We start from the raw sequence: 19662 nt of genomic DNA on the forward strand, positions 1-19662 counted from the left end.
GTTTACAATGTAACCACTTCCTGCTTGTAAAGAAAGTTCCCGTTTTACACTGGAGAATATTACCTTTGATCCTCAAACCCTAAACAGTAGAAACCATGATTTCCATTCTTACAGATAAGAAAGTCTCAAGAGCTCAAGTAACTTTCCAAGACGACTTGTTAGTGAGGGACAGCACAACTGAGGTTAGCCCTCTTTACCCCGATCACCACTCTGACACTGGGATACACTGTATTAGGAAAACCACACCATCTTATAAGGGAAAACATGACCTCAAATCCTCTTAAAACCAAGAAAAAACCTGACCCCATTCAGCATCCATCCATCAACCACTTCTTTCAGAAAAATGAAATATTACACACACGATAATAATAATGTGAACACAACTTTGCATCAAATCCCGTAAGAAATCAAGAAAATTAAGTGTGATCAACGTACTTCCTGTAGAGTTCTTGACAGCGCTCTACTGTGGTGTTACAGATGAGTTCTTCCATCCAGGTCTTCCACTGCTCAATTCGATGTTTCTGAAATATGGCCTTTGGATACTGCAGAGCTACGGTTGCATAGTGATGCAGCTGTTCCAGACAGCCTCGGAGCACCGAGCGCCTCTGCTGGAGAAGAGCGCCCACTTCCCCCTCCAGCTGCTCACACTGGCTAATCAAGTGCGCCTGGCCAGCATTCTGTAGAAAGGCTGTCGCTGGCACATAGCTTGGAGGACCTTTTGGTAAAAGACGATTATTAATTACGGTGACGATTCCAAACCAGCAGTCATTGAAAGAAGCACAAACCAGAACCCCACACATAAACAGACAAATACAAAACTCACATGCTCAACATATGTATCTAAGATAAATCAACCCATACCAAGGTCCATTTGTGAGCTGATCTCCTGAAGCAAACTTGCAAGCTGTGTTGCTTCTAAATTATTGAACGCAGCCTGATAATGTGTTATCCACTGTTCAAATTCATTCAGCTTCACCTGGATTGCTTCCTGAACAGCCCTTTGCTGAGTCTGTAGTTGAGTGTGTTCAGAATACCTAATGAGAGGGAAAAATCTTTTTAATTGCTTCTACCTTCTATATATTTTCATAACCTTGATTTTGTTCATACTTTGGACTGCCTGGTAAGCTCCTTTTCAATCTTGAGGGCACTGCTCAAATGTCCCTTATTTCTCTGGTTTTCCCCATAATTCTCTCAGTTATACTCACATTTTAAATAAAACATTTTCAAAACCCACCACACCTGCCAGGTGTTAAGTTATCTTTAGTGTAAACGATAGATACTTCACAGATCTTTTAATTTCAGAGACTCATGCAGTGTGTGGCATTTGCATATTTACCCTTTACCAAGCACCTGCACTATACAAGGTTCATTCACTTAGATCATTCTTTAGTTTAATGCTTAATACAGCAAAGTAGGCAAAATAACTGCCACTTTACTAATGAATAAGAATCCAGACACAAACTGTAGAGAAACCCAAACCTCAGGTTTCCTGAAACCAAGTTCATACTCTAACCCACTATATCCACTTATCAAACATTTCAAATATAATGAAGCAGAAAATCTAAGTGAATTTCTATGTATTAATAATTTAGAACTGCAGTCCTTGGGAGAGGTTTTATTATTTATGTAAACTGCTGTAATAATGCTAATTCAAATTGACAATGTTTACACAAATACGAAAATTCTCCTTAATGGCATATATTTAGAAACAAGTGTTCAACACTTTTAAACCTGTGCTGGAGAGTGTGAGAAGGATGGTCCACTCCTTCAGCTCCTTCTAGAAACTCTATTTCTTCTAGTAGTTTGCCTTGTAATTTTTCCACGTCTGTCAATTGCTCTTGCAAGCTTAGGTATTCATCTAAGCTGCTGTCCAGCTTGGGAAGCACAACCAGCATCTCATCTCTATTCTTAAACCAGTTCACCTATGAAAAAATAATTATGATTAGGGAAATTCTTACAGGGTGAACTGTGAGACATGATGCCATTTGCCATAAGGATCACGTTAGATGGACATCTTACACATATTTTTCTTTTTTTTTTTTTTTTTTTAAGATTTATTTATTTGACAGAGATCACAAGTAGGCAGAGAGAGAGAGAAGGGGAAGCAGACTTGCTGCTGAGCAGAAAGCCCAATGCGGGGCTCAATCCCAGGACCCCGGGATCATGACCCAAGCCGAAGGCAGAGGCCTTAACCCACTGAGCCACCCAGGCACCCCTATATATATTTTTCTATTTAAATCTCTTACTTAAACACTGAGGGTGATGGCGCCACATATATTTTACAAATAACGATAACCACAGCAAGTTCACACAGCCACAAACTGAGACTCAAATCTCACAGCACCATGTGGTTACCACCATGCTACACAACATTAAGTGTTAGCATCACTGGCTAACATGATATTAAAATTAAGACTGAGGGGAGACTACCCAAGTAAAAACACCTATAATACTCATTGGTAAACACATTTCAATATATTAAAAAAGGTGTAATTTTTTTTTTTTAAAATCATTAACCCACCTCCAACGAGTAAGAGTGTGATTATCTGTCTTTGTATGGAAGCAATTCCTACTAACAAGACATCAAATTGTCCTATTTCACTGATCTTTCAGTATATTCGTGATAGTCTTCCAAAAATATTTTTTAAAAGATAGCTTTACCCAGCTTTTTGATGGACATGTTAACACTAGTAAAAAGATGGTGACCACTTATCATTGCCTTCACCTTAATTTCAGCTACTCTGGAAGAAAAGAGGCTGCGGGTGATCTCTCGCTCCATCTCTCTCTTGCTCTGCTTGCTCTCAGCCTGCTGGCCCCCTCCACCGTAGACAGCGCCGGCAAACCCTGCCTCGCCCCCAGCTGTCCAGTCCACCAGGGGGTCATACACGAAGGCCTCCAGCAATGTCAGCAGAGTCTCTCTGCCACGCCGCATGATGTGTAGAACCTGTTTTCAGAGGTGTTTTAATCAGGTTTTGCCACAAGTTTCCTTGCTCAAATGTCACTTTTCATTCCACGGGATTTGTTAATTTAACAGGTACATTAAGAAGTATAAGAGAAAGAGCATACCTGCTCACATGAAAGCCTAAAAACACCTTCTACTCCAGTTACACCCAGGGCAGTTTCAATATTCTGTGTCATTCGAAAAGGTACTTTCTCAGGAACTCTAAGGCTTTTACCTTGAAAAGAGAAACTGTTATATTTTTTTGTCCTTTCATCAAAAATATTTGACCCTCACATAAATGTAAAAGTCCAATTTAATTTTACCTTTTTCAAAGCAAACATTGTAATCTATGTGAACCACCTCTCCAGTCGTCATATCAATGAGAACATTATCCAGATGTCTATCTCCAAGGCCGATTATGTATCCGACCATAGACATGACTGCAGTAGATCTGGCATAAGACTAAACAAGAGGAGAGGGGGGTGAGGAGAGCAAGTTGTAACACCATCAGCAAATTTCCTTCCAACTTGGACTTGATGCTCTAAAATTTACAGAACTCCATAATCCCACTTGTTTCTAAATAGCACTCCACAAGGATGCTGCAAGTGGTCCCAGAGGCTTTGTACTGAGCAGCAACAACACTGTGGGACCTGTTGGTTCTACTTAGTATTTGAATACTGGATTTAATAAAAAACAAAACAACTATTTTCAGCCACCCTAGTTTTTCCTTTCTCAAGCTTTTACTCTTCATTTCATCCATAATCCCCTCTGTTCTGTCCTCACACAGTCATGGCCATGCCTTAGAAAATAAACATAATCTAAGACTTGAAGTAAGAACTACCAAGTCTGCAGTGAGACGAAGGGGAAGAGGAGGAAGGTGAACAACAGAGATTAGAAAAGAAGCAGACAAAAGGAACAGGAATACTCATCACAGCCCAGAACAAAACACATACCTGTGTGACTCTCCACCATTCATCAGGTGTGGTGCAAGATGACCAAAGTTCTTTAGCAAGGAGATTTGGGGGAGTGGCCTCCATTAACTCTTCTAATACCGCCTTCATTACATGAAGAGGCCAATCCCGTCGGGACACATCCAGACTAAGTCCAACTGCTTTTAAAGCGGGGCCAATTTTACTATAATAAAGTTCACTAGGACGAGGTACAATTCCAGGATTCTGAGGAGTCTGGTAAGAATCTTGGGCCTTAAAAAAAATTTTTAAAGAAAAACATCAACTTTATTTAAATATAAATATAAAAAGATGACTTTGACTATAAAGTAATATTTAAAAAACTGTGTGTGTGGTTTTCTTTTTTTAAGATTTTATTTATTTATTTTTGAGAGACAGAGTGAGAGAGCGAGCATGAGTTTGGGGGGGAAGGGGAGGCAGAGGGAGAGAGAAATAGACTCCCCACCGAGCAGGGAGTCCAATGTGGCATTGGATCCCAGGATCCTGGGACCATGACCTGAGCCGAAGGCAGACATTAAAGACTGAACAGCCGAGGCGCCCTTAAAAACTGGTTTTTGAATGACATTCTCCACCTTCCCAGCCAAACTGCACAGACCAAATAGATAATTCTTCTGGACTATGCATCTTTCTTACAACCTTTCTCTTAATTAAAAATTTAATTAATTTTATTGAAAAATAAAATTTTATTGAAAATGTGGTCTACTGTTCTATTTTCTTGAGCTTCAATTCAAACTCAACATTTACATTCTTCTTTATAACACATAATTCTACTGAAAATTTATCATTTATGCAGAAATTTCATTCTTCACTGGTATGACTCAATCATCAACATAAAATTAACAGTATTCAGAGAAAAATTTATATAGCTCCTCTCTAATTCCCATCTCTCATTTAATGCTCAGTAACTGCTCTGCAGTCTCCTGTGCTTATTTTTTAAATTTGACTCCTTTCAAACTCCTGTTCCTTCCCATACCTACCCTCATTAATTATTCTGGCTAGCTATGGACTTCTGAGGTTGAGACTGTATTAAAACTTATCTTTATTTCCATAGCACTTAGTACTATTCCTGGCATATATACTAAGCATCCAGACGCTTAGCTAGAATGAATTCTAAATTAAATCCCTAGTCTAAATCAAAATCATAAATTTCACAGGCACGAAATATGACATCACAGCAATTATGATATAAGGTTGTCTCTTTTTTACAAACTTAAAAGAAACTGGTTGTCAAAGCTCTCTTAGCTGTAAATTTAATTTAGAAGACCCTGGGGCATTGGGTGGCTCAATTAAGTGTCTGCCTTCTTCTTGGCTCATGATCCTGAGATCCTGTGGTGCTGTGGTTCTATGATGGAGCCCCACATGGCCTCCCTTCTGCCTCTCCTCCCTCTAAGTCTCCCCCCCATTCATTCTCTCCCATTTGTTCTCTCTCAAATAAATACAATCTTTAAAAAATAAAAAGACCCCTAGTAAGCCCAATAAAAAATCACTAAGATGCGAAGTATCAGCTTACTGATTCACAACCACAATACCACCCTACCTGCTCCCCTGTATTTGTCTAGAATAAGATTAACCAAATGTCACCATTTCCGCCTCTTAAAATGTTATTTAAACACTTTCCTAGGTATTTCAAAAGTCTGTTCTTAGAACATTTATAAATTTACCAAAATGCTCAAGTAAAGAAAACGTATGAGTATTTCATAGAACAAGAAAGAGATTAATATGTTTTTCTGGAAATTCAAATAAAAGTACATGTATATCTGAATTTATCAACCTTCTGTGCTTGTAGGGCAGCTTCCCGTTGTTGCCATCGTTTGTAAAGACCAAATAAGGGTGTGGCTCCATCCACCCACTGGATCAGTCCTGATCGTGTTCCTAGTGGCGTTACAGAATAGTGTCGGGCATGGAAACGGGGTGTTTCCTGGCGATTGATTGTAGCAAACATGGTATTCACAATAGACAGGAATTGCATTATTCTCTCATCCAGATGTAAATCTTCTAATCCTATGGAAACAAAATTTTAAGTAGTTAGAGTGGTGACCAAATGGTGTGGGGATGGGGTTACAAATATATCACCCTTGTTGTTTCCTCTCAGTAACAGCAGCAGTCAAGAACTGAGAGCCAAGGAAGCATAACGGGAGCATGAGAGAACATTCCATTCAGTCACAAGGTATTAGACGCCAGCATTATTAGCTGTACGTCAGTTCTGCTTACATAGGCTCTTAAGCAAAGAGAAGATAAGGAATAGAAAACCTTACTACATAGCCTCTAACCACTTCCATTCAAAAATCAGGAAAGATACAAGACAATCCAGGCTTCACCTGGAACCAACCTCTCATACACAAAACATTCATACACAAAATATTCATAATCAAATTAAGGCTCTTCTTTTAAATCCCACCTTTGAAAAGATAAGGATAGCTCTTGCCATCTGACCCTAGAAAGAGAAGTTTCTTTGGCTTGGTTTTGGTAGGTAAGATGGTGATGGTTCCGCCCACACTGTGGATTGTGACAGTGTCTCTGGCTGACACTTCTCCAGGAAGAGCAATTTCAGTGTTTGTCATGGCAGCCAGCCATGGGCTGATTTCTTCCAGACGCAAGATATAACTTGCACGTTTCTGTGCTCTCTGTTGCAAACTCAGCATTATCTATATTTATAAGATGGGGGAAAACAGGTTTACATTATCACCACAACACTTACTTTCTTCCACATTCAATTTGGCATAAAAATAAACTTGAAATACCAATACAGATACCGCATATTATAGTTCTACATTTAATTTCATGCTACATACGTGGGCCGTCCCGAGAGAGGAAATAACTGGTGTGCTAATATGATCTAGGTGATTCCTACTTTGTTCAGACTTAGCTCTTTTTCTCTGTCTAAACAACCGATGCAGTCCTAACAGATAGAAGGAAAGCACTGCTATGGTCACGAAATTCAGTGCTGGTAGCAAGCTAATAACCCACGTTAAGCTACGTTTTATCAACGCCAAAACAAATCAATTAAGTTCTTAAAATAGAGCAAAAGATAAAACTGACAGCTTCTGGGTGTCAAAGAGACACACCCTTAGTAGCCACTTGAAAAGCTGGTAACAATTTAGAGCTCTGACCATTTGAAGTATGCAGAATTAACACCAGAACCCCTTCTAATTACATAGGAGTAAATCACATGTATAGTTTGTATCCCCACTTGCAGCTAACTTAATAATGTGCACCAGAATTAACTCTGAGCTCCACTTTCATGTGAAAAATGTTGAAAATCAGTCCTCAGTGAGCTTTGCTCCATAAAAGGAAAAAGACAACTGGACACACTCCAAGTATTCACGGATAGGACATAGTGGACAAACTGTAGCATCTTGCCACGTTCAGCTGTATACAAAATATGGATGAATCATAAAAACCAAATGCTGACCCACCAATTATGTAATAAACACAGATATATATACACACACACACACACATATACACACATATATAAATACACATACAGACCTATGTGTATATATATGATCTCATTTATATGAAGTTTAAAAACACGCAGAAACTAAACAATACATCCCTTAAAAACGCATCAATAAATAACTTTTTTTTTTAAGTACTCCTCTTACCTCTTCTGGTTTTCTTAGTTTATTGAAAAGGAGACAAAGAAGCAAGAAACTGGGGGAGGGGGGTTGGGAGAAGGGGGGTAGGGTTATGGACATTGGGGAGGGTATGTGCTTTTGGGTAAATTGGAAGGGGAGGTGAACCATGAGAGACTATGGACTCTGAAAAACAATCTGAGGGGTTTGAAGTGGCGGGGGGGGGTGGGAGGTTGGGGTACCAGGTGGTGGGAATTACAGAGGGCACGGCTTACATGGAGCACTGGGTGTGGTGAAAAAATAATGAATACTGTTTTTCTGAAAATAAATAAATTGGAAAAAAAAAAAAAAGAAGCATCAAGAAACTGCTCTTGGAATACAAGCAAACAAGTTTTGGCTAGGACTCCTATAATAAACTTCATCCTTCACATTAGGGTTCTAGTCTTGTGCTTCTAGCTATTTACTATGATTTAGTATTCTAGTTTCCTCTAGATTGCATTTACTAAAGTCAGGTGTCCTCTTTGTTTCTACACCATACCTTTTAATAGTTTTCTCATTGCTAAGGTAAGGAAATGAGGAGCAATAAAGTTAAGGGATAGAGAAAGAAAGGATAAAATAAGAAAAAGCTAAAGGGAATAAATAGGCTCCCTAAATAATGGTGCTATTGCTATACCAGATAAAAACCAAAGTAAATACAGACTAAGGGGCCCAAAACATAAAAGGTCAGGATTCTCAGGTGCCTGGGTGGCTCAGTGGGCGAAGTGTCAGCCTTCGGCTCAGGTCAGAATCCTAGGATCCTAGGATCAAGGCCCATACATTGTGCTCTCTGCTCCATCAGGAGCCTGCTTCTCCTTCTCCCTCTGCCCCCTACTCCTACTTGCTCGCTCTTTCCAGTGCTGTCTCTCTCTCTCTCTCTCTAATAAATAAAATCTGAAGGAAAAAAAAGACAAGGATTCTCAAATATTCAAATACGCTAATCATCCCACTGACTGATCATGCCAATCAGCCTATGGAGAACTGATTTTTCAGTTGCTTATAAATATTGATGTTGTTATATGTGACTATTTGGTCTGTCAGAATCCCTAAGAAAGGCTACATAGGTACAAGATCAAATTTTATAATCTTTTATAAAGATAATAAAGCAAGTCATCAATATTTAGGTCAAGGCCAGACCCCTTCATTAACGACTTTCTTATAGTATATCCTTCCCTAGTGTGAACCCTCTATACATAAAAGTTTGCTCCCCTAGGCCCATTCGCTCCTAAATTCTCAAAATGAAGAAAATACCTCTCCCCACATTCCTCAGAAACTGGTCATAAGCTGCCTTCCATGGACCTACCAAATCTCTCACATTCCAAGTAAGGAGAGTCCCCATATTTGAATTTTGTATTTCATATGGAATTTCCTATTTTAGTGGCATTCTTGAGATTTTTCTGTACCTCTTTAAATGGAATCCAGCTACTTCCAGGCTTTGCAGGATTTGACGGTGTCTTCAGCTTTTCAAGAGCATTTTCAATTGCTTCCCCATAGTTATCCTGAAACCACTTTTCATGAGGAGTTTCTGCAGGGGCTGCAGTGATGCTCCTTACATGCTCCAGAGCAAACACAATGGGCTTCATCAAAGCTGTGTGCTTTTCCCGCATGATTGCAATTTTCTCTTCCCTGACCAGGAAGACATAAAGAGTTTTACAAACATGGAACAGTTTAAATGCATCTACTGTTAAATAAACAGTATAAAAGAATAAGCTAAAATAAATTAAATATTAGCACAATAACTTATAAACACAGCATTATAGGGACACTTGAGTGGCTCAGTGGGTTGAGCCTCTGCCTTTGGCTCAGGTCATGGTCTCGGGGTTCTGGGATAGAGCCCCACATCAGGTTCTCTGCTCAGTGGAGAGCCTGCTTCCTCCTCTCTCTCTCTGCCTGCCTCTCTGCCTACTTGTGATCTGTCTCTCTGTCAAATAAATAAAATCTTTAAAAAAATAATAATAAAATAAACACAGCACTGTAAAATGTCCAGCCCACAAAAAGGCAGCTTTTAAACACATGGCACTGGGAAAACTGGATATCCACTCACAAAGGAATAAAGTCAGACCCTTACCTTCTTTACACTATTATGAAAAAAAAAAATAACCCCAAATGGATCAAAGACCTTAAGACCTAAGACTCTCAGAAAAAATGTATGGGAAATGCTTCTGGACACAGGATTTGGCAATGACTTCTTGGGTATGGCACAAAGCATGGGCAATAAAAGAAAAAGTACAGAAAAATGGGGTTAATATATCAAACTCAACTTCCATGCAACAGAAGACACTAATGGGGCCTGGGTGGCTCAGTGGGTTAAGCCTCTGCCTTCAGCTAAGGTCATGATCCCAGGGTCCTAGGATCAAGCTCGATGTCCGGCTCTCTGCTCAGTGGGAGCCTGCTTCATCCTCTCTGCCTGCCTCTCTGCCTACTTGTGATCTCTCTGTCAAATAAGTAAATAAAATCTTAAAAAAAAAAAAAAAAAAAAAGACATTATTAATAGAGTTAAAAGAATGCACAAAATGGGAAAAAATATTTGCAAATCATTTATCTGAAAAAGGGGTTAATATCCAGAATACAGAGCAAACTCCTAAATCAACAACAACGAAACCTCCAAACAACCCAATTCAAATATGGGGAAAAGACTTGAATAGACATTTCATATAAGAAAATATTCCCATGATCAAAAGGCACAGAAAAAGAAGCTCAACATCATTAGTCATTAGAGAAATGCAAGTCAAAACCACAATGAGATACCAATTCGCATCCATTAGGATGGCTACTATATTAAAAAATAAATAAATAAATATTGGCAAGGATATGGAGAAACTGGAACACTCATGTACTTTTGGTGGGAACGTAAACTGGTGCAGGAAAACCATTTGGTTGTTCCTTCAAGTTACCAACAGAGTAATAATATGACCCAGGCAAATCTACTGGATCGTATACAAAATAATTGAAAACAGGGGGTCAAACAGACACTTGTACACTAATGTTCACAGAAACACCGTTCTCAATAGCCAAAAGGTAAGAGGAACCCAATGTCCATCGATAGACAACTGCTAAACAGAAGGTGGAATACGCATACAATGGAGTATCACTCAGTGCTAAAAGGAAGGAAACTGTCATATGTGTTACAACATGCACGAACCTTCAAAACATGCTAAGTGAAACAGGCCAGACACAAAGGGACAAATACCTTTGACTCCACTTACATAGGGTACTCAGAGTAGTCAAATTGCGACTGAACTTAAAATTGGTTAAAATAAGAAATTTTGTATTTTGAATATTTTACATTAAAAGGGGGTTTGGGGGCAGCTTCATCTTCACAATAGAAGTGTACGAAAACATACTTGCGTAAGGTATTGTTGTTCTGGACTCTCTTCACCTCATCTTCCAGCTGCTGGATCCGTCTCAGGACATACATGTGTTGTTGTAACAGAACTCCCAGCCAGAGCTCATCCCAGAGGACAGTGACCCTGCGCAGCTCTGCCACAAGCATCTGAACCTGCATAAACAGCACATCCAGATATGCTCATCTATAAGTTCATATCCAGCAGTCTTGCCAACACTAGAAATTACATGTTCCGTGTGTGCAACTTTTGTTCATTATACGATCAGAGAACCTTGACTAGTGATTCTATAAATACACATTTATAAAACCAATCCTGCATTATAAAGCCAATTTCAATTATTCTAAAAGCCTTTTTGTTCTTCAGGTATCATTTCCATGTTTTGTTTAGGTTGTTTTTCAGGGGAGGGAGAAATTGTTTAAAAGCTTATAAACTGTGCTTTATACCTGTAACACCATAGTGGGGTTTGCAGAGGACAGCTTATCCACAATTTTGCTGTAGCAATCCTGCATCATGGCTTGGTCTTCATTCAATCCACTTTTAGGTTCATCCTTATTGCTATCCTGAGAAGCAGGAGGGCTCCCTCCCTCACATTCAGAAACCAGCAACTCTTCTCCTTGAATATTGCCAAGCAAAGTTGGAATTGCAGAGGAAAACTTATTTCCTATAAGAAAATGGAAGAATTAGGTAGGCTTTGGATGTTTCCCCTATGTGCGTATGTTGAGTTAAGGAAAACATTGTTCATCTATTCAACTCTAGAGCACTCACTTAACTAATTTGCTTTTCATGCACTGAATTAACCAAAGATCATGGACATTTCCCTTGCCACAGGTAAGCTTTTATATTTATATTATAAGCAAACGGGCAATAATGAAAAATAAATAAATAAATATCAATTCTCAACAAATTAAGAAAGCGTCTTCTTGCGGTCAGAACCTAACGCTTGGTTTCGTCCTTATCTACCATTTACTCAGCTCATCGGTGAACCTGAGCGCACTGGCACAGTTTCTCTAAGCCTAAATGGGTTACTGTGAGAATTTAGTGCATGTGTAAAGCACATGCCCTAGTCCTGGACACAGCAGTAACTACCTCAATAAATGACAATTATTATTACTGAAAAAAACCAAAAACTCCATCAACTCTGTAACAGAAAGCTGAAAAAAATTTACCTAACAGACATTATCTGCAGAATAGTTTATACTTAACATAGCAGTATTTTAATATTCCATACCTGAAGCCTGTGACTCAGTGCTAAGTGATATGGTACCCACTATTGCAGGGTACAATATGAGATGTGGGGAATCTTGAGCCACTCGGCAGAGAAGGTTACAAATACTCTGGCGCACATATACTTCGGGATGGTTTAAGCGTGAGAAAAGCTGTGGGATAATTCCTTCAGGATAAGAAAGAAGGATAAAGTTATTAAAAACTGTCAACACAGTAGATGCAAAAGCATAAAACCTGATGTGTGTCAGAATCAGTTCTAAGGGCCTCAAATTTCTCCCTGTGATAACAAAGAACCCTAACAATAGTTTTTGATTTGCAAGTCTGGTTAGGGTACAGAGCTATAATCAAAATGCAGAGCAATTCAACAATGTTCTGGCAAACTGTATTTTCTATGAATGCCTGTAAAGACAGAGATAATTTTTAACAAAGGGCATACTACAATTTTTGAAACTTATTTTCACCACTGTCTCCAAAATTCATTTTGTATCCATTAACGCTCCTGTCAACCTTCTAGTTCTCTGAAAGGTAGGAGAGGAGAGAATGTAATGTGCAGTTCCTGGTGTCCTATCAACTAATGTAGGTGCTCTATAACACATTAAAATAATAAACATAAAGAAACTGCGATTTTTTTTTTTAATTGTCTTATGTATCCTACCCAGAAATAATTGTTCCTGAAACCTTTTATTCAGACCATTACCTCTCCACGGAGCAGTAGGTGTTGTTTCCAAGCCATGTTCCAGATACTGCCTGAGCTCGCCGGCATGCTTCACGAGCAACCTGAGCAAGCGCAGTGTGGCCATCACAATCACATCATCAGTGCTCTGCTCTGCTCTGTGACTCAAATGTAGCCTGGGGTCATCTTCATCTAAAGGAATCTAAGGGGGAAAGGTGAAAGGCAGAAATAAGAATACTGTTTTTGTCTGCTAGGAAGGAAATGTCAAATACATCCTCTTAGACCCCAATGTCATGCTACCTACCTGACCAGCATTAAGTTTAAGGAAAGTAAAATAGGCGCTGCAAGACAGCTTGTATAGGCTGAAGATTCTATCTACGACCTTTCTCCATACTTTGATAACTCCTTCTGTTGCACTTTCATCAAGTTCTGAAAGCCACGGGCAGCTTGAAATTAACTGACGCCAGATAACATCAACCATGTCATCTTCCTCATTATCTTCACCTTCTGTTATCTGAAGCGTTATATCTTCATCCTGAAGAAAATTTGGGCATAAAATGCTACCTTTTTTAAAGCAAACAGAAAGGGGGGGAGGGGGTACATGACTTTCCTATCCTATGAAAGCATTTTTCTTGCTTATGAAAAATTAAATTATTTCATTTAGTTTCACACACCCTAAATTAATGTCATTATGCTCCTCTGTAAGATATATTTACTAAAGTAGCTAATGAAGGATTTCAGACTTTGCTTTCTGGTACTTTAAACGCTTCTAAGTTACAATACAGTATTTTGCCTGCAGAGCATTAAATGTAATCTGTTCAAAAGCTTGAGGCTTGAATGTATACCAAATTCACTCCCAACAGCCTTTACTCTCTTTACAGTAATGGGCACATACACAACGCCAGCTCTGGAGGACACTGATACATGCTGGTCTAGAGCAAGATGAGTCAGTACAGTTTAGCCTACGAAATAAAATCCAAACTTTTAAAGTCTATTTAAAATCTCAATAGCTCTCGGGGCGCCTGGGTGGCTCAGTGGGTTAAAGCCTCTGCCTTCGGCTCAGGTCATGATCCCAGAATCCTGGGATCGAGCCCCGCATCGGGCTCTCTCCTCAGCAGGGAGCCTGCTTCCTCCTCTCTCTCTCAGCCTGCCTCTCTGCCTCCTTGTGATTTCTGTCAAATAAACAAATAAATCTTAAAAAAAAAAAAAAAAAAATCTCAATAGCTCTAACATTCTAGAATTAACAGAACTCTGACCTGAGAGAGAATAAATCCTACAGCTCATTTAGTCTACCAGTTTTCAACTCTGGCTATGAATTAGAATCAGCTAGTAAGATTAAATACATACACCCAACTCAGAGTACTTGGGGTGGTATTCAGGCACTAATGTGCTTTAAAAGGTCCCAAGCTAGTGTTAAGAATCTAATTTCTGATCAAAACAATAATTAAAAGAGAAATTTAATTCACATAAAATACATTTCACCTATTTTAACAGGACCTTAAGGAAAAGCTTTCTCAAGGTATACATTCTCCTTAGAAAAGTATCATAACTCACTTTCATCTTAAAACTCAAAGTTTTGATTTGTAACAGTAGCTGCCTAACCTCCATTCAACATGTAATCAAGTATATGTGATCAGTCTCTTCAAAATCAGTAATTTTTTTTTAAAGAGTTGATTTATTTCCCGGAGAGAGAGAGAACAAGCAGGGGGAGTGGCAGGGACAGGGAGAAGCAGGCTCCCTGCTGAACAAGGGGCCTGATGTGCAACTCGATTCCAGGAACCAAGGATCATGACCTGAGCATAAGGCAGATGCCCAACTGACTGAGCCACCCAGGTGTCCCCAAAATCAATCAATTAAAAAAGTGATCTTGACACCATTTCTCCCAAACACTATATGATGTTTTCCTTGCCTGAATCCCCGCTGGACGACACACAGCCTGTCCAAGAATACCAAATATTCTCTCTTTTTCTTCTTCAGTTATAGTGTCTGGAAGCAGATTCTGAACTTCAGATTTTTCTCTAGGCAGCAGACGAACACCTTCTCCCTGACTATAAAAATAAACAAGTCACTGGTTCCAGCTACCAACACTTGTCATGTGAAGCTACCAAAACATGTCAGCAGACATTTCAAATCTCTATCTTGCAATGTATTAAATAAATTACACATTTCAACATACATACCTAGCATTATCAACCACCTTTCTGCCCCACCTATAAGCCCAACTAGCCAGTGCTGCCCAGGATTTGGCTACTTCAGGTGCCTGTACTGAAGACAGGTGATACAACTGTCCCAAAATGAAGTCAGGTTCTCCAACTCCAATATGCACTGCCATAATGGGGGGGGGAAAAATAGAAAAAAGGAAAGGACTCAGCAATGTTACATTCATAAATTTCAAATGGCATTCCTACCAACATTTTAGAATTTTATTGTCTGTAAGCTATCTCTAAGTCCCAGAATATTACAGTACAAAATTTGATCCAAGAACTCATCTTTATTATGCTTTCCTCAAAGGCTAATATATTGAAATCATCACTTAGCTTCGCAAGGCAGCTTAAATTATCACCATGTAAACCACATAAATATCTTTCATGACACTGAACCTTATATAAAACAGTTCAGGCATCACATGTGTTGTACAACATCTTAAATTCTAGTTATGACTGGCTCGTTCCTTGTGATTAGGTTAAGCCTGAACATTCTGGCAAAAATAATATATAGGTGAGCACTATACAATCTCACTCGGTCAGAAATTCATGAAGTAAATATCTTTATTCACAGTTTAGGAGTAAAGAAACCACCTGCTATAATGCCATTTGCCAATATAAGATTTATAATAATCACAGGACATACCCCTTATGAATATCAAGACTGTAAATTACATAGATTATAATTATTTTATAAGACCAACCTAAGTAATTAGAATCCTAGGCTTCATAAAAACCAAAATCAAAGTACATTCTCATCAGCAAAGAGGTTACCTATCTCCCACTCTGTAAAACCTGAACAGAACAGACACTCACACTGAATGACCCTATTTGTCAAGTACTTTTCTATTACTACCACCAGCGTCAGAATGTGAAACTTTCATCTTTGCTTGAGTTTCTGTGCTCTACCAGCCAAGGAGACCCCAGGCAACTACTGTGTACCTTTCTGGCTCTTTCCAGTGTGAGGAGGAACTCAGGTATCTGCAGTCAGACTTTCTTGCCAGCAAAAACATCTAAGTCCATAAAAGCACTGTGGCTTGGGAAAAGCCTGTGGAGCAGTTAGGTGACTTCCACAGTGGCATTAGACACTAAACAAATGTGTTTTAGTTACTTCCAGACAGTATAATACATTAAAATTTCCATGCAAACAATTTTTGTGGCAAATTATGGCCAGCATAACATTATAAACTTTAAAACAGTGGAGAAGTAACTTCTAAAGCTGGTATGTTAAAGCTAATAAAATAAAGAACTCCTACCTGTAGATTCGCTCTCAATCCGAGGATACTCTTCTTCCATGGTATTAACAGATGGCAGTTCTATTAAGGCAAGTATGTTTTTAGACAGAGTAGAAAGGCCTGTGAAGTTCTGCTGTTGCTGAGCTCTGTAAACCTGTTTCAGCTGTCCTGAAATTTCTTTCCATTCTGCCTGGATCCATTTAGCCAGTGTGAGGATTGACTTGGCAACTGCATATTCAGCTTTGGCAGACTTGCAGAAAGATATGGCACAAGAACTCAACATTTCCATTGCATGTGTTGACTGACCTACAGAAAACCAAAAACCAGCCCTTAGAAGCCTTATCTGCAAATTATTAACAGTATTTCAGGGTAAAGTAACATTGTAAATTCAGTGGTAATCAATGATCTCTAGGAACATTACTTTGATACACTATAACAAAATCACCTTTTTCTAAAGCACCAAATTACAAAGGTTATAAATTAATTACAAGTAATTTACTATTCAAGATCCAAATATTCTGCCACAGCTGAAAAATATAATCTTTTCTTTTATTGTCTTACATCATACATATTTCATACACAGGATCTTCATTTTAGTCATACATTAAGCACAGTTCATTTTACTAACCTGCTGTATATAGCAATTTGGTTTTTTCGATATCAAGTTCAGGCCCCCATTTTTCATCCACTTGACCTTGAGTTGATAGTTTTTTAAAATGCTGGACTAAATCCTGTGCAGTAGTAGTCTTTCCCGGCTGAACCTCACTACACTGTGCCAGCAGTCTTGTTGCAAGTGACACATTGCCTCGTTTTCTAGCAAATTTTGCTGCTGTTAGACCTAATTCCATGAGATGGCTTCTAATTGGAACAGTTTGTTCTGGAAGGGGGGAAAAAAGTTGCATTAGTCCTTGACTGCTCTAACCCAGACTGCATGGAAACATGGCCAAAAGTTCTTCCCCAGCCATTTTCCCTTCCCTACCAACTCCCTAAATAAAGATAACCCATTTCTCGTTATCTTTAAATCCCTAGCAGCTAGCACACAGCTTGGCATATAATAAACAGTACGTTTGTTGAAATAAATGTAAGCAAATGATGAAGCAGACAAAGTAAAAATCATTCACTGTAAGAAATTTGTTTTTCAGTTACTAGATCTTCTAACTAAAGAGAATAAGCCAAAGTGTGGTGAAAAAGCTAGACCATCTCCCTCTTGTTGTGGAAGTACCCTCTGCCCTCCTCTCATACCATTCTCTTGGGAGAATTTCTGAAGAATCCTTCGTCTCCTTCTCATCCACTACCCATCCACTAAATCTCGTAGTCCTCAGGGTCAATCCTAGGCTCTCTACTCTTCCCACTCGGCATATTCTCCCTGGACAGTATCATCTGTTCCTGTAGCTTCAATTACTATATGAATGCTGATGACTCCTGAATCTTTATCTCTAGCCAGACCTGACATCTGAGTCCCATCTGCCTACCAGTCACTTACACTCAGGTATTTCAATGACACTTTTTACCTGTGTCAAGTGGAATCCATTTTCTACCACCCTCCAAACCTTATACTTCCTTCTGTTATTCCTTTCTCAAGGAAAGGCACATGATCCACCTGGCTACCTAAGCAGGTGCCTGCCGGTTATCTTAAGACTCTAACGGCAGCCCTCATATCATATCTATTTTTTTCTATCCTTACTGCCACTACCTTGGGTACCTTTAGCAGGAATTTAAGCCTAGCTGGTCCCTCTGACCCCTAAGTGTTATCCTCTTCTAGTTCATTCTCCAACTTTCAACTAAAATCATCTTATACAAAGCTAAATCTTTAACACTTAACTTCCTTTTGATGGCTTTCCACTGCCCCTCTGACAAAACCCCAACTCCCGAATTTGCCTTGAAAGGCATTGATGCCTTCCATTTCATTCCAGGCTCAATCTCCTTCTACTTCCTTCTTCCCACTCTCCCTTAGGCAAAATCCTTCATAATTGCCTGCTGGCCTTTACATGTTGTTTTCCAACAAGTCTACTGCCTTCCATCTCATCCTTACCTCCCTCAGGAACCAGCTTAAATGTTACTTCCTCCTCAAATCCTGTTCTGACTGATTCCTAGGACTAAATTCATACCCTCATTGTACGTTCACCATGTACATGCACTTCCACTCAGCACACCATACTGCTGTCCCTTGTTTGATTCAGTTTTCCCTGCTAGATACTAGAATCACTGTGGTCCCTGGAATGCAGAAAACAGGCTTGTCTTGTTCACTGCTACATCACAACTTCAAGCACATACTTCATAAGCACTTGCTGAAGAAGGGGGAAAAAAGTGAGGAGTGGAATTGTGTCTCCAAATAAAACCACTGGGTTACTGACTTGGTATTCCCAATTTTAAAACTTGTTCAATAAGGGAAGGATGAGGAAAAAAGCTATCTCTAGTCCTGTTATACACCATCCTCTGTGCTGGGGCTTTTATATGCCTTGCCTCATTTCCTATAATCCTTAAAACAATCTCCTGAGCAAGGCAATATCCTCAACTGAAGAGGAAAGTGCCTCTGAAATTTAATGACTTGCCCTAAGGTCCTTCCATTTGCAAATGCTGGGCTAACAATCCAACCACGGGTATTTGGCAAGGAGGGTCCAGGTGAGTCACAGTTCCCAGTAATCACTGGGCAATCCCAAGTCTGTACGCCAACAAAACCTTACTTGACGTTTAATACACAAATATATTAAGCTTAGCTACTTTTCAACTAACATTCTATAGAATTCTGTCAATTTTTCCATTTTTAAGCAATAAAGTAAATTGCTAGCATCTCTTTAACATGACAGACATTTCTTTCTTAAAAATGAGACCTAAAGGGCGCCTGGGTGGCTCAGTGGGTTAAGCCGCTGCCTTCGGCTCAGGTCATGATCTCAGGGTCCTGGGATCGAGTCCCACATCTGGCTCTCTGCTCAGCAGGGGGCCTGCTTCCCTTCCTCTCTATCTGCCTGCTTCTCTGCCTACTGTGATCTCGGTCAAATAAATAAATAAAATCTTAAAAAAAAAAAAAGAGAGACCTACAAAATCAATCAATTAATCAATAAATCCTACTTACAAAAGAGAGAGACCTACTGATATTTATAGAAGTATTACTTCTCTAAGTATTCATTTGGAGTGTTTAAAAACTTAACATTCACAGTACATTGTATCTGACAAAGAATCTGTATCCAGAACAAACAAACAAGTCTATGACTTGATTAAAAATGGGCAAGATGGAAACACTTAACAAAGTAAGATATACAATGGTCACCATGCAAAAAATGCTTAATCTCATTAATCACCAGGGAAATGCAAATAAAAACACAATGAGGTACTACTACTACACTGGTGCCAGTGACTAAAATTAAAGACCAGCACTACCAAGGATGTAGATGCCAGAAGAAATGTCCAAACACTTTCTAAGAAAATGCCAAACTATTTTTAACATTAAACTATATA

General features: G+C 39.1%; 1 protein-coding gene across 2 annotated transcripts in view; it reads right to left on the minus strand.

Annotated features, from left to right (window-relative positions):
- The window catches only part of SMG1 (SMG1 nonsense mediated mRNA decay associated PI3K related kinase), a 108771-nt gene that overhangs the window by 22483 nt on the left and 66626 nt on the right, over nucleotides 1-19662 (minus strand). For both annotated transcript variants that reach the window (XM_044234245.1, XM_044234246.1), the window contains 19 exons: nucleotides 16835-17083; nucleotides 16228-16512; nucleotides 14948-15092; nucleotides 14677-14815; nucleotides 13072-13302; nucleotides 12792-12969; nucleotides 12099-12260; nucleotides 11314-11531; nucleotides 10868-11022; nucleotides 8927-9149; nucleotides 6308-6554; nucleotides 5681-5910; nucleotides 3895-4143; nucleotides 3265-3403; nucleotides 3067-3176; nucleotides 2726-2944; nucleotides 1732-1922; nucleotides 862-1034; nucleotides 436-715 (listed from right to left, as the gene is read on the minus strand). In XM_044234245.1, the coding sequence (XP_044090180.1) occupies nucleotides 436-715; nucleotides 862-1034; nucleotides 1732-1922; nucleotides 2726-2944; nucleotides 3067-3176; nucleotides 3265-3403; nucleotides 3895-4143; nucleotides 5681-5910; nucleotides 6308-6554; nucleotides 8927-9149; nucleotides 10868-11022; nucleotides 11314-11531; nucleotides 12099-12260; nucleotides 12792-12969; nucleotides 13072-13302; nucleotides 14677-14815; nucleotides 14948-15092; nucleotides 16228-16512; nucleotides 16835-17083 (3823 nt within the window). The remainder of the gene's footprint in view (nucleotides 1-435; nucleotides 716-861; nucleotides 1035-1731; nucleotides 1923-2725; nucleotides 2945-3066; nucleotides 3177-3264; nucleotides 3404-3894; nucleotides 4144-5680; nucleotides 5911-6307; nucleotides 6555-8926; nucleotides 9150-10867; nucleotides 11023-11313; nucleotides 11532-12098; nucleotides 12261-12791; nucleotides 12970-13071; nucleotides 13303-14676; nucleotides 14816-14947; nucleotides 15093-16227; nucleotides 16513-16834; nucleotides 17084-19662) is intronic.

The sequence above is a fragment of the Neovison vison genome, chromosome 14, assembly GCF_020171115.1.
Source record: "Neovison vison isolate M4711 chromosome 14, ASM_NN_V1, whole genome shotgun sequence".
Lineage (NCBI taxonomy): Eukaryota > Metazoa > Chordata > Mammalia > Carnivora > Mustelidae > Neogale > Neogale vison.